Source organism: Microtus ochrogaster, chromosome 22, assembly GCF_000317375.1.
Source record: "Microtus ochrogaster isolate Prairie Vole_2 chromosome 22, MicOch1.0, whole genome shotgun sequence".
In the NCBI taxonomy this organism is placed as follows: Eukaryota; Metazoa; Chordata; class Mammalia; order Rodentia; family Cricetidae; genus Microtus; species Microtus ochrogaster.
This window is the reverse complement of record NC_022023.1, coordinates 9,805,626-9,820,733: the sequence shown is the minus strand read 5'-3', so window position 1 is coordinate 9,820,733 and position 15,108 is coordinate 9,805,626. Positions and strand designations below refer to the sequence as shown.

Genomic DNA, 15,108 nt, shown 5'->3' with positions numbered 1-15,108 from the left:
ACATGCACACTCACAGGCACTCACACACACATGCACACTCACACACATGCACACTCACAGGCACTCACACACACATGCACACTCACACACATGCAAGCATATTTGATGTCTTTTCTTTTAAGTCATTTAACAAATGGCCTGAGTTCCGGCCATAGTCACTAAGGGCGCCAAAGTAAGAACATTTGAGAACCATTAAAAACAATATCACAATAAGGTATCTTTTCAAACTTCTTTCTTACAAAATTATTTATTAAGCCCATTATTTCCATGCTATTTGACACATATTGATTGACATACAGGGAATACAGTATCGTGTAATACAGAGTCAATAATCCCGTCTCTTACAGAGCAGAAGGGAAGGCAAACAAGCAATTCCGACAAACAATGCTAAGCATTAGTGTACCGGGAGTCCTCTGGCTCATATCTACAGTTTTGTGTCCAACTACTTTGCTCCCATTAACATTTAGAAACCAAATTACAGAGAAACATAAAAAATTTTCCATAGCAAGTACATCTGCGTTTGTAGCCAACAATATTTATAGACCCTGACAACCAGCTTCAAAATATCTATCTTTTTGAGGGTTCTGGAGGCTGGAAACTTGATAATATTTCCTAGAACAGAGAACTAAAGATATAGCGCATCCCAGGTCAATGTTTCCAGAACCCATGAAAAGAGATGTGTTGGGTGCTGGTTTGAATGAGGATACCTCCCCACCCCCATAGGCTCATTGGCGTAAATACTTTGTCCCCCACTTGGTGGAACTGATTGGGAGGGATTAGGAGGTGTGTCACTAGAGATGGATTTTGAGGTTTCAGAAAATTCCACAATACCGGGATAGATCTCTCTGCCTAGAGCTTGTGGTTCAAGAGGTGATCACTTCACCACCATGGACTCTAGCCTTCTGAATGGGTAGGCCAAATTTAACACTTTTTTTTATAGGTCTCTTTAGTCATGGTGTTTTATGAGAGCAATAGAAAAGTAGCTGATACGTTGCAGGCCAGCGTTACTTGTAAAATGTCTGCAGAAGAAAAAGTGGAGTTCACTTCCCCAGACCTATAAAGTTCTATTTGCATTAGGTTGTGAAGATAAAGAGAGAAAAATGGAAGGGCATCCTGGTGGATAAAGACACCAGGCCATTTCTTTACAAGCACACACCAGAGGCACCTGCAGAGGACATGGGGAATTGTTAATGGCCTCTCTCCCATATATGGAGTGGTGAGCACATTCTAGAAGTTGAAGACTATGGAAACTAGAGGTAGGATTTAGAAAAAAAAAATCACCAAACCAGTAAATTGGGACATGGCATAAAACCGCCAGGATGACTCAGAGATCACAAATCTTCTGAGCTAACTGAGCCACGGGAGAAGAGTGGGGAGGATAAAATGCGCTATGTATACATGCACCTTTTCCATCTTCCAAGTCAGTTCTAAACCAAGGGAGAAGGAAATGACTCCACTGCTTAGCAGGAAAGAGCTGCAAGACAGCAATCAGGCTGAACAATAGTGTTATTAAGGAAAGGCCATTTCACCAGGGATTTCATTGGGCTTTACACTTAAGTTCAAAAGCTTGATTCTCAGTGTGTGGGACAGCAAAGGGGAAAGACAAGTTAAAGTCACCTGCTTAGTCAAAGAACTCTGGTTCAAAGCAAGAAAGTGAGAGGGGCTCAGGGGTATGGAGACCTACACTGGAAAAACACTCTCCTAAGGCTTCAGTGACAGCCAAAGCAATACACACTCCACCCCATAAAACTAACCTTCACCATGCTTTTGTGCTGGAATTCACCAGAAAAACTACCCAACTGTGACTCTAAATACCATTTACTTCAGTGAGATTGCTTTTACTTTTTAGCCCCAGGGAAGTCCTTAAGTTTGAAAGATTAGGAGTATCATTTTACAGTCAGAAACTCTTCTTCTTCTTCTTCTTTTTAAAATAAAGCCAGGCTGATATGTAAACCGGGCTGGCCTCCAACTTGTGATCCTCCTGCCTCTGCCTCCCAAGTGCTGGATAGTAACAGCACATGACACAAAGTTTGATAGGTGAGTTTTGGGTTGTTTTCTTTCTTTTCCTCCTTTTTCTTTCTTTACCCAAGTTTTGTTTATTTTTTTATTTGAAAGATTTATTTATTTATTTATTTATTTATTTATTTATTTATTTATTATGTGTACAGTGTTCTGCCTACATGTATACCTGCACACCAGAAGAGGGCACCAAATCTCATTATAGATGGTTGTGAGCTACCATGTGGTTGCTGGGAATTGAACTCAGGACCTCTAGAAGAGCAGCCAGTGCTCTTAATTATGTGAGCCATCTTTCCAGCCCCACTGTCAAAAACTCTTATGAGCTTAAACTTTCTAAGAGGCTAACCATTGCTATCTGTGAAAAGAAATGAAGCCCATCAATTTTATAGGACTTTCAGATATATAGTATGTCAACATCTTATCAAAAAGCTAGCACCTATTTTTTAAAAAATGAAACAGAAGGAAAAAAGAAAAGAGAAGAGAAAAACAATAGAAAAGGAAGGCATTGATCACATCATCTTTCTGGCTGGGGGCACTGCAGGGGACCACTGTCTGCAAGAAGATACACCTTTTCGTATTTAGCTAAGAAAACATCTTTCCTTCTTCCCGGGAAACATCTTCCCTTCAATAGCTAACATCTGTCCATTTCAGGTCATCTCAAAGCCTTCTTTTCTTCTACTGTAGGTTTGGGAGTTCCTGAAGGTGATTAGAGAAAGTGAAGGCACCCAGGAAAAGTGAGTTAACTGAGAGCAAACTGTTCACCGTGACACAACAGAAAGAGAAGGTCCACAAACCCAAAACCCAAATCCTGTCGAGTTTGGAGAAACCTTTTTAGCATAACAGTATTCATCCAAGGAAAGACTTAGGAAAATGCTAAATGCTGAAGCCCCCTGAGACTTCATCTCTTCCATGGGGTTTTTCCTTCTTTCTGTGCAGTTTCTGGTTGCTCACATTCCACAGTGGTGATTACTGTTTTCCAAGGAAACATTCAGGATGGCAGCTGCCTTGGAGGTAGGTCACCAGGACTCCTTTGCATGTTACATGCAAACAGATTCCAGAAGGGACTGTAGCTGCCATGGCCTCCGCTAGCTGCTAGAGGTAGATCCAGGTGTTTGCCTCTTAAACCAAAGTCTGTTCTTGGCTGTGGTATTTAAAGAGCCTCCCAACAGACGATCTATTTAATAACTACAAGACAAAAGCTAGGGTTACAAGCCAACAAAGATTACACCATCTCTTAACACTTTATCACAGTAACCTTTGTCAAGAAAAAAAGAAAAAAAAAAGCAATACCAGCATTACTATATTAGGTGTTGGTAGCTATTGAAAAAGCATGCAATATGCATCCAGGCAACATGCTTGCAAAGCACATGCATCTACGTGACTGCGTCTCTAAAATGCCAGTATGCTGAAGCAACACGCTAAATCCTAGCAGCTTAGGCCCATAGCATGCATTTCATACACATCTAAATGTAGCCCTAGTGCTGCTTGGATGTGTTTGTAGGTACCATGGTATATGCTTAGGAAAAAAAGACTAGGGTTTAACTTTTCTACTGGTTGATGTTTCCCCAGAAGTGGGAGGAAGGTTGAAGACATTTAGGGCAGAATTTTATAAACGGTACTGAGAAAGCAGTGGATCTACTTTGGGGCAGTTTCCCATGCAGTCTTCCTCCTCAAGTACCACCGCGCAATATCTTAGAATTCTGTGCCATTCCAAACAAAGGAAACTTAACACAGTCTCTCCTCATCCAGGTCCCTGAAGAACCAAGAAGGTGCAGCTTATTTCTGCTCATTGTGCTCATTTCGAGCTGGTTTTAGAGGATGCCTGACATTCTCTAAATTACGGGAAGATGCAGTCCAGGAGCAGTTCCTTTCTGGTAAGATGGACTGCTGCGGCCCCATTACAAAGCCCGGGCAATGTGGCTACAATGAGGGTGGTGCTTTCGAGACCCGTTCTCACTTCTCTTTTTCCAGCTGGCTCTTTAGGACTTAGTAAGCAAGAAAAGGAGGAAGGACGAGGAGAAGCAATATTATTTTAAAACACAAAAGGGGTAAGACATCTCATGGATTTGATTTGCTCACCATCCATTCTTCCCATCAAATCCTATGTGAGCAACAATTTAAATATTCATCCTGAAGATATGAAGTGAGTGAGCCAAAGGGATCCTTCTTTTCCTAGTCGACATTCTAGTCTTTTAGTAGAAGCTGCTTTACAAAAGATAAAGGCAACTTGGTGATGGGGGACCAGTATGCCAACTCATTTTAATAGAGCCACCTCCTCTCTAAAAGGCAGACACACAAAACTGTGACCTCACTCTTCCAGCTTAGAACCATAGCATGTGGTATGTCTTGGCACTACGGGATATACTATTCATGGTTCCTCCTTGAGGGAGTCTTTGGGGAAAGGAATAAACAAGCTAGGGTAGCTGAGTCACTTTACAAATGTGACCTGCATGTTAGCCAGCCTTTGTCAGCTTGTCTTCTCCGCCTTGGGTTCCATGTCTACTATGACACTTGGGATTTGATGCTGCAATCGGAGCACGTGAGATCGGCAAGTTACATAAAGCAGCAGAGAAAGTCAAGGTGGTAGGAAAGCCAGCTCAAGCAAGGATGCGTAGGAAAACAACAATCTGTGCATTCTCCTTCCGACCACAAGAATAAATAGGCATTGATTTGCATAAGAAAGACAACAGGGCAGCAGAAAGCTGGCTCAACAGTGAAGGTAAAGATTATTTCAATTGTGCTCACCCAGTTTGTTCCTCAGATGTGGCAAATCATATATTCCCACAGTTCCCAGCTGCATGAACAACTGACTGATAAAATCAGTGACATCCTACGAAGAGTTTACAGTGGTAAACTGAGTCACAACACAATTCCGCATCAATTAGAAAATACACATGAGACGGGCATCAAGATGGTTTTGATATTGACCCTTCACCAAACAAGAAAGTCTCATCTTAAATAATAAACCTTGTCTTTAATATATAGAATTTATATTTTTTTTTAAAAAGAACATCTATTGCAAAAACAATTGTCCTAAAAAATAAACCCGTAAGGCACAGTGAAAAACTAGTACACAGTTCTCAAATCCTTTCTTGTGGAAATGCAACCGACATTTCTGATTGGGGTGAATAATTTCAATTTTTGCAAATTACTAGCATATGAACTGTGGAATTCAAAACCTGACATGGGCTTCTCCATATGTTGGCCTGCCTCTAGGTAACAGTTTGCTTTATGAAGCCAGTGGTGGTGGCATTTTATTATTATTATTTGTTGTTCTATAATTCAATTAAAACTGGGGGGGGGGGGCAAAACAAAGTGTTCAATAATTGAAAAGTTTAACTTGACTACCACGAAAATAAAAGGCAAAGCCATAATAAATGGCTCAGGGTAACAACAGTGACTGCTGGGAAAACTGTAGGCCCGAGTTTAATCCTCAAGACCCTCACTGTGGATGGAAAGAAACTGTGATTCTTTCTATAGGTTGCCTTCTGACTGACTATACAGAAGCTACGACCCACAAAGCTCCTCCCAATCCCTACCAAACTCACGATCCCCCCAAAATAAATAAATATAACAAAAATATTTAGCCATAACAAATCTATTTTCCCTCTGTATTTTTTTCTACCCTTTGAAATAGCTATCTTCAAAACAAGATGAGGTTCTTTCCTACCAGTCTCTTCCCCACTGCCTCAGAGGAGATAAAGCGAGGGGGAGAAAAGGGTTAGTAACTTGTTCTAGAAGACACTGTTTGGGGCTGGCTGAGTTTGTTTACGGGTCCTCTGGACGGCTTGGTTGGGCTTGTCATATAGTGGAGCTTTATATAGCTTGCCACAATGATGAAAACACATAAAAACATGAAGAAAAAAAACAGTAGCCCCCACCGATGCCATAAAGTCAGACAATATCACCGCTGTTTATATTCTGCTCGAGTGTTTCTTTGGGTGTGTGTCTGTGTGTTTTTCTAGGAGGCCAGCTGCTTTTTAGTATGCAGATATTTCACAGAGGTGTAACTGTGTCATGGGGACAAGGAGAGCTGGCTAATAACTGCCATTATAATCAGCCAGCGCAGAACACGGCTGCAGGGAGGACCTTCACACTTCCAAGGCGGTTCCATTTGCTCACACGCCTAATTCCTTTGTTCTGTTTTACAGGAGGTTATAAAGGGCGTAGGTCCCTGCCTGGCTGCGAGTTCAGGTCAGAAAACTGCCTTGAAGAAATAGGAAAAGGAGACCTCTTAGGAGCATTCTGTTCAACTTGAACTATGCAAACTTGAAGGCATGTGCAAAACCACAGAGGGGCTAGTCCGGTTTCAACCTACTATAATTTAAGTCATTAAAAACCAATTTTTTTTTTTTTTTTTTTTTTTTTTTTTTTTTTTTTGTTTAGTTATCTTCTTGTTAATTGCTATTTTTTCAGCTAATGTCCGAGTAAGATATGAATAATGGAAGGTGCCACAAAGAGATCGACATTAGCCACCCTAAGCCAAGGTGGAATTCAGAGAATGAGGGGGAGGCCGGGTCTGCTGTTGTGCTGTACAAAAGGACTAACTGATGAACGTCCTGCGCGCGTGCGCCACCTACGCAATAAACTCCGGCAAGGACAACAGGCAGATGTCCCACAAATGTGGTGGGGAGCACGTGACACGGTCTTAGCTAATGGGAAGTTTTAGAAATCCATCTGTTCTGTAGCATAATAAAAGACAGAATTGCAATGGCGGCATATGCAGCAATTTTTTGTTGGATAGTCACGTAAGAGTTGGATTGAACAAATGTAGTTTACACGCGACACTCAAAACCGGTGCTATTTATCCATTTTTAAGCCAGGCCTGTTGCCCACACCTGTAACCCAGGAAGAATTTCAAGTTCAAGGTTAGCCTGGACAACATATCAAATAATACAAAAAATACAAAACAAATGAAAGACCAAACTTAAAATACTAATTCAAAAAGTATTTCCTATGCCGTTAGGGAAAAGCCTATGTATTCTATTCTGTGAACAGGTTTATATTTCTTGAGTTGCAATTCCTTGACGCATAATTCCCCAACACTGTAGGAAACTCCCTGATGTTTATGATAAAACCCAACCAGCTTTGGGTCAACAAAGTCACCCAAGGTATCCGACTCTGTGTTTATCCGTCGCCACTCCACTTTACAATTTTGCTGGAAATTTTAAATATTTTTCCTCAGTACTGCTGCTGTATTTGCTATTTAAATGCTCTACAAGTTTAGTTACATATTACGTTGTGTAAGTGCAAAGGGCTATACTCCCCATACATGCTGCATGTATGGGGATAACAGGGCACCTTTGCAGATCTCTGTCTGCCTTTACCTGGGTTCCGGGCTCTAACTTGGGTCACCTGATCTGTGTAGCAACCTTTGCAAACTTCGCTCATCTGGAATTACTTGATTACATTAAAACATATCTCAGAACCAAAAATGCCATATATTTTATCCACCGCTTGTTGAAAGTATCATCTTTATCACCAGACCCAATTAAGCACAGTGCTTGTATTTTTCTGTGGCAAAAGGAAACATGGCCCTACTTATGGTTCTTGAAAATGGCCACCTTAGTCCACACATATAAAAAAAATCACTGAGGTAAGAGCTGTCTTCCTACTTAATGAGAGAATAAACACGTGTCTAACACCATCCAGAGGTGTGAGGCTCCGACAATCCCTGACTCACTGGTCATTTCCATAGACATTGCCTCTTTCCGCTGGGCTGAACAACACATTTGCCTTTAAAATTAGTTCTTTGGACCTAATGTGATTAATACCCCTATGCTCTGGCAAAATATTTAACATGCCCACACTGATCTGAAAAAAAAAATTTACAGCATGCTCCAACTCCTCATTCAGCTGCCAGATAGTCCCACTTTCCCTGACAAGGCTGTGGGAAATGGCCCAAGCCTATTTCTGATTACTATGCCTCTGGTAGTTAAATGGTGATCTTACCAGTTTTTCCTCCCCAGGATTTGGCAGTAGTTTTCTAAGACAAGTGGACAGATTATTTGTTCATCTATTTATAGCCCATTCCTACCTTCCCAATATTTTACTCAACTTATTTCCAAACTGAGTTCAAGTTCATTCATTCTGTTCTTTCTTCATTTCTTAGCAAATATACTAATTATTTCCTATGTGTCAATAAAAGATAGAGGAAGAAGAAAACCACAAAGACAGTAAATTATGGCACATTTTAGGGCTGATAATGAAAACTAAGCATCTTTTTTTGTGTGTGTGCTTTTGTTTGCTAAGCCAGCAGGCAAATTTGATCTGAAGGCTAAGAACTTTGAAAGGAATGTACCATACAAATGGTCTAAAAGCCAAATTTGATCTGAAGGCTAAAAACTTTGAAAGGTGTGTACCTATACAAATGATCTAGAAGCCCCAGGCCCTGAACATGAGCTAGACCAGAACAGCAATAGACATGTTAAAGTGGCCCAGGGAAAGACTATAAAGTTAAACAAAGAACTGCAGGGAAGCTGATACCAAATAATGTAAAACAGACTGAGAAAGCTATACTTATATATTTAGGAACGTGTGTGTGTGTGTGTGTGTGTATACATATATACATTTATGGACATAGCAATAAATAATGAAAATTAGAGGCCATGAATTTGAAAAAGAGAAAGGAAGAGTATATAGGAGGGTTTGGAGGGAGGAAACAGAAGGGGGAAATGATGTATATCAAAACAAACAAACACACAAAAACCTAGGCCCATTCAAAGACACACTGAGAACTAATTCGGACTGAATACACACATCATGCAACCGAAACATGAGATTTAGATGCTGTTAGGATGGATTTTAGTGCAATGCTAGGAGATGTTCTTTTTTTTTTTTTTTAGTTTTTCGAGACAGGGTTTCTCTGTAGCTTTGGAGCCTGTCCTGGCACTAGCTCAGGCTGGCCTCGAACTCACAGAGATCCACCTGCCTCTGCCTCGCGAGTGGAGATGTTCTTAAAAATAGTTAACAGCTAGTCATACTTGGGCTTGAGCTAATCAAATAGGCTCCAAGCTGACAGTTCCCAGACTGGTTCTTACTAGCTAGACAGTTACCGGAGAGAAAGTAAGCATTCTGGATCTCTTTCTTTCATTTATTTACTTTATTTATTTAAAGAGAAGTCTGCATTAAAATATTTCTGGAAGTTATTATTCTAAGAAATATGTTTGGCTCAGAAGACTATATCCTGGTGATAAGTCATGTCACATGAGAAATCAAACTGCAGGGCCTATGCTGTCTGTTGCCACTTTTAACAGATGCATTCCCCAGTTTCCCAGAAGTCTCTATAAACGCTCTGTCCTCACCAGATGCTCCAGCGGCTGCGAGGCCCCATGGAAAACTCTGTATATATATATATTCCAAGTATAATGAGAAACAGCTGCTTCAGTTTCAATTTACTTGAATCCCTGAATATTAAGCCTATAGGAAAAGTTTCAACTCTTCCTAAAGAACACATGGGAGCCACAGAATCTAGAAAGTCTCACCCTTTGTAACCCAGAGAGAGCTCCTACTAGTAGCAGAGCGTTTGAATACAGGCACTCACAATGGTTCTTTACTAGTTCGAGAAATCAAACTCTTGCTGTGTCAGATAGCTTGTCTTGTGTTTTAATCAGCCCAAGGAGCATAATGACTTTTATGTATCCTCTCTCTCTCTAACCAAGTAAATTATTCACATTTGCATATGTAATACATTTTAATACTCCAATGAGTTCTTCAGGTCAGTCTCTCAAAGCCAGGAGGTCATGTTTAGAAGGACAGCATCAATCCAGAAAATGAAATTCATCATCTCCTATCCTTCCTACAGGTTCACCGCAAAGCCGGTGGCTGAGGGAACATTTAAAACTAATAAAAACTTTCCCACAGTTAGATTATATATATAAACAAAAGACTATACATTTTTAAATGTACAATCAAACTTAGCCAAATTTTAATTTTGAAATGTCAATTTTACAATATCCAACTTGTCTTAGAAAACTAGCATCTATTCTGGTTCTGTTCTTGGTCTAAAAATAAGACTCCAGAAGGCCCCTAACCAGGAGACATTCTAGACAAGCAATGACTGGGAACGGTAAACTAACCTTGAAAAAGGCAAACCATTTGTAGTCGTTCAGTATGATCTCAAAGCCTTGGTTGTAAATGAGGGTGAAATGCCCAGAATTGCCAAATTCATCATATGCCGTATCCAACTTCTTAAGGTGTACCACGACCTCTGTATTCTTTTCTCTTGGTTCTAAAGGAAATGAAACAGAAAACACATGAAAGTTGACTGAACACCTAGGGGAGTGCACTGCCTCAATAATTTCGAGGTTAAGGTATTTTCCTACCTTGCAACCTAACTGGGATTTATGATCTATCTGGTTCATGAAAAAAAAAAGGGGGGGCTTTGCTGGACACCCATAGCACAAACTCAGTAGTGGGGATATAGGCACAGGCAGGTTTCTAGGAGACTAGCCTGGACTACAGAGTGAGTTCTAGGCCATACAGGGTTACATAGTGAGATTCTTTCCAGAAAGACTTCTGCAAAAGTTTCAATTTTGCTTCCTCTGTATTGTGGTGGAGGGGTCTGGACAAGCCTATGAAGTGAGGCTTCTGGAGAATACAGAGCTGACCACTGTGCAACTAAAGGCTGGAGAGATGGATCAACTGTTAAGGGTATTGACTGTTCTTCTGGAGGACTCAGGTTCAGTCCCCAGATCCACATGGCAGTTCCAAGGTACCTGACACCTCATACAATCATGCATGAAGACAAAACACCAATGCACATAAGTAAACAAACCAGCAAAAAATAAGAATTGACAGGTAGGGGTGGCACAGAAGCCTTTAATCCCAGCACTCAGGAGGCAGAGGCAGGCCTGGTCTACAAAGTAAGTTTCAGGACAACCACGACTACATAGAGAGACCCTGTCTTGAAAAACAAAAACAAAAAAACAAGCAAACAACAACAACAAGGTGTGCCTATGTGTTGTGACTCAGTAGTAGAATGTTAATCCAGCAAAGAATGGGGGGAGGGGACTGTTCAAAATTGCAGAAAGGAACAGGGGAAAGACAAAAACTACTGATTAAAAAAGGAAAACCATAAGAAAAAAAAGAAAGAGCAGCTTTCAAATCCTAAGGATGAGTTCAACCTATGGAGACAGAAAGCGATCTATTCAAGGAAAGGACACGCCTCTCTCCTCAACCTCTGTAAAAAACTAACACCTCGGTCTGAATCCTTCCAAAGACTCAGAAAACAGGAGGCTTATAATATGTATAACCTGTCTCGAAAAACAAAAAACAAAAAAACTAATTTGAATTGATAGGTATTAAAGTTTAACTTTCATGAGAACAGGGAGGGGTGAGATCTTTGTGTGCCTTTAATTGTTGCTTAGGGGCAGAAGGAGGTTTGTAGGCAGAGAGGCTCCTAGAGAAGCATTCAGCTAAGAACATCTGCAGAGATCCACACTTTTGTTCCTTCATTCAGATCAACACCCTGGAGGATGGCTATGCAAACTCCTTCTGTCTTATATCCACGCTTAAACTTCGAAAAGAAACAATAGTAGATACCGCCCAGGACTAGGCAAAGCCCCTAGTCACCTGGAATTAATTAAAATGAGTCTTTTTTTTTTTTTTGCTTCAGTTGGGGTGGGGACGGGGGTGGGGGTGACGGTGTGTGACAGCTTTTATTCTACTGACAAGGTGACTACAGCCCAGAGGTAACAGTTTGTGCAAGTCAAGCCTGACAGCGAAGACCAGAAGTGTCCCTTTTCTGTACTAGTATCCTAGGGACAAGCAGTTAGTCTTGCAGCACGTGGAACGCCCCGGTGTTTGCTCACTACAGACTCCCAGAGAGCGTTCCCCGAGCGAGGCACTCTGCTTGGTTCCAGGCACATCCAAATACTGCAGGGTAAAGGTGACAAAAGAAACAGAAAGGGAAAAAAAGGTTTTGTATATCTCTTGCAGCCTTCAAACAGAACAACAACCTTAAGTATCAAGGAAAGAAGCAGGTAGCAGAGACTGAGTTTAAAATCGTTCCTTTCCCACAGTCTCGCGGTGGCGAGCGGGGGTTCCCAGATCCCCAAATAAAACAACTAACAACCCTAACAACAACGTGCTACGTTCTACCGAGTCTGAGGTCAACAGGGTTTTTAAAAACAAGAGCCTGCCAGACTGAAGTGGAAGATGAAGAAAGCAGGTCTCCACTTTCTTCTAAGAAATCAACTCAACTCAGTTTTTTTTTTTTTTTAATGCGAACTTTTCTCGAAAACACAAGTTGTGAGAAATTCAAGAAAGTTAAGTGCCAAGTTCTCAGCAGCTCCAACTCAACTTGGCGGCCCTGGCTCATCTGATCCCCCAAGGGACCGGTCTTCTGCTAACTTCCCAGTCACCCACAAACGCCGGACCCAAGACAGGAGACTCAGGGACAGAAAAGGACGACAAGGGGGGGAATCCCGGGACGCAGCTTACCCATCACCGAGCAGTTAATGTCGCTTCGGGGACGTCTGGGGCCCACCTGGAAGACCCAGGTGCCCAGCAGGTCAGGGTAGGTGCAGTTGGCAGGTGTATCGGAGCGCACCGTGCACACTCCCAAGAGCACCAGCAACAGGGCGGCGCGCCCCAAGTAGAGCCAGGGACCCATGGCTGATGGCGCCCGGGAAGCCGAGAGCAGTGAAAGCCAGAAACGGAGCACCGAAGGATGGGAGTCAGGCGACCCTAGCGGCACGCGCCTTAAAATACCCAAGAGCCCGGAAACCCTAAACTCAGGGGCGGGGTTACAGGGCACTGAGAACCGAACAAAGTTGGGGGGAGGAGCGGCGAGGCTGAGAGGACTGGTGGGGGGGGTTGGGGGGGGGAGAGGCTGTCGTGAGGGCGGGGTAGGGTGTGACTAGGTGAGGCCGGACTAGCTGGGAAGAGCTGGGTGGGTGGAAGGCGAGGTGGCCAGAGGAAATTAGAGATAGGGCGGGGCAGGGATGGGCACCACGTGTGTGTTGGGGGGGGGGTGCGGAGGGTGCGGGGGGCAGGAGAACCTCTGCCCTTCACCGGCTGAGGGCTCTGAGGGGTCTGGCCAGATTGCTGAGTTTTGTAATGCCAGTGTGCTTAAAATAGAAGCTAACCCGGGCTAAGACAGGGTTGACCTTAGGTCTACCGAGTAATTCTCTTTCCCTTGATGTCCTCTTAATCTTTGGTCCAGTTGCGTGCGGCTTTTTGTCGCCTGTCTAACAACTTTGCTTGCTAACCTCAGCCACTCGAGTTGTTTGAGAACTTCTTTTCCGTTGCCCAACTCTACCTTTTTTTAATCTTCTCGGTTTCGTTTGGTTTCCTCTCCACCTATTTACCAGATTTCAATTGTAGTGCCTATTTGCAGTTTCGGTGCATCCGTTTTTGGTTTTCCCTCTTCTAGGACTGAACTGGGTGAGAGGCTACGTAGAGATGGTTACCAAGTGCTCAGTCGATCACGTTGCTCAAGCCCTTCTCTTTTCAGAATGAAAAGCAAGAGGTGGCTAAAGAGGAAGTAGCTAGTCCCCTGTGTGCTGACAGCCGCCTTCTGAGCTCCTGTGTCAGGTTTTGACCCTCGTGTGACCTGATGAGAGAGTGGTTTTTGGAACCTTGGCTCCACTTTCAATCCTTTTGCCTACAATTGTTAGGCAGCAATCATTAGAGAAGTCGCCTTCCCTTCTTGTGAGAACTGTTTCTGAGCTGCCTGGCTATAGTTGGCTAGGCTAGTGTTCCTTCTGAGCTAACCTGAGTATACGGTGGTGGACTAGGCAAACTTAATGTGCCTCTTGGACCAATTACGTTTGCTCATTTTTGTCCCATCTCACAGATCACAGATCACAGATATTTGCATGTAGACTTTTTCCACTGAGGGAAGCAATATGAGGAAGCAAAGTGGTTGAATAACAAACCACTTTTGTCTCCAAATTCTACCTTAAAAACACCCAGGCTTGGGAGGAGCCTTTCATGGGAACTGAGGGGTGAAAGTGCTCTTTAATATGAACTAAGCTACAAGAACTAAGGGGTAGGGGCCAACACCTTCTACATTTCATAGGTCTTTAAAGGATTAACAATAACATTGTATAATTAAGGTAGCATTTTTAAAGGCACCATTACTTACTAACATTACTTTCCTAAATTTCTGCAAAATTTGCCATTGCTAAAACATTAAAATTTTTACTAAATGGTGCATATCTTAGAGCTAAAAGTGAATCTGGGGATTCCTTTGAAGTGCATGATCAAATTAGAACATTTAGTTGTGAAAGAAATTTTAAGCAACTGTTCCGCAAAGACAAATAGAGATGGTGGGGGCTCTTTGGATTAATGAATTCATTCTGATATTAGAAAAAGGAGATTTAGAGAGTTGAATCACTTGTTAAATGCCATTGCAAATAAGCAGACAATGAGTATATGTTTCATGCCCCAAAGTGTAGTATATATTGAATAATGTGAGATAAAATGAGTTTCTAGGCAAAACACCCTTTGTCCCTGGGCTTCCACGATTCTTGGGAGGTTTCCAGAGGCAGCCCTGCCTAGCATGGTTTTGGAAACGTAGTTCCAGGGCCAGCAAATGTTGACAATGTCAAGGTAAGTGCCAACAATGTGTTTTGTCAGTCTTTCAGAGGATAGGGCAGAGTTTGGGGTTTAGGGTGCATCTTCAGGGACTCTCTGAGACTCAAACCTGAAGTCTGGCTGTGACTCAGCTGTTGTAGATCTGTTATTGTCTTTTGGATTTTGTAAAATATATAATGTGTACATAATTATATCTCCTATTTCTATCTCACCCGGTTTTACAATGACTAAGTGAACCAATAGCAGATATCTTCAGATATCCTGACGTTTATCACACTATATATTTTAAAACCATTTTTGTGGCATTTATGTATTTGTTTTGTGTAAGAAAGAAGTACACAGAAATTGGGGTAAGTTCCATCCTTTCACTGGTCCCAGGGCTTGAACTCGTGTATTCAGGCTCGTGGCAAGCACTTTCACCCACTGAGCTCTCTCAAGAGTCTGTCACTATATATATTTCCATGAAATAACTTTTCCCTGCTCATTGGACTTCGAAATCCTAAGTATACTAAATAATTCTTGTCACACATTTAATCTCCCATTATT

The 15,108-nt window shown here is 42.1% G+C and overlaps 1 protein-coding gene across 2 annotated transcripts in view; it reads right to left on the bottom strand.

Moving 5' to 3' along the window:
• The window catches only part of Ctsc (cathepsin C), a 32,114-nt gene extending 19,420 nt beyond the window's left edge, over positions 1-12,694 (bottom strand). Inside the window, exons 1-4 of one of the 2 annotated variants that reach the window (XM_026784435.1) lie at positions 12,463-12,694; positions 10,098-10,249; positions 4,765-4,849; positions 2,289-3,204 (exon numbers count right to left, since the gene is read on the bottom strand). In XM_026784435.1, the coding sequence (XP_026640236.1) occupies positions 3,194-3,204; positions 4,765-4,849; positions 10,098-10,249; positions 12,463-12,634 (420 nt within the window). In that variant the 5' untranslated portion in view covers positions 12,635-12,694 and the 3' untranslated portion in view covers positions 2,289-3,193. Of the gene's footprint in view, positions 1-2,288; positions 3,205-4,764; positions 4,850-10,097; positions 10,250-12,462 lie in introns of those variants that run through there. The other variant, XM_005357618.2, reaches the window with a different exon arrangement.
• Between the last annotated feature and the right edge of the window lie 2,414 nt (positions 12,695-15,108).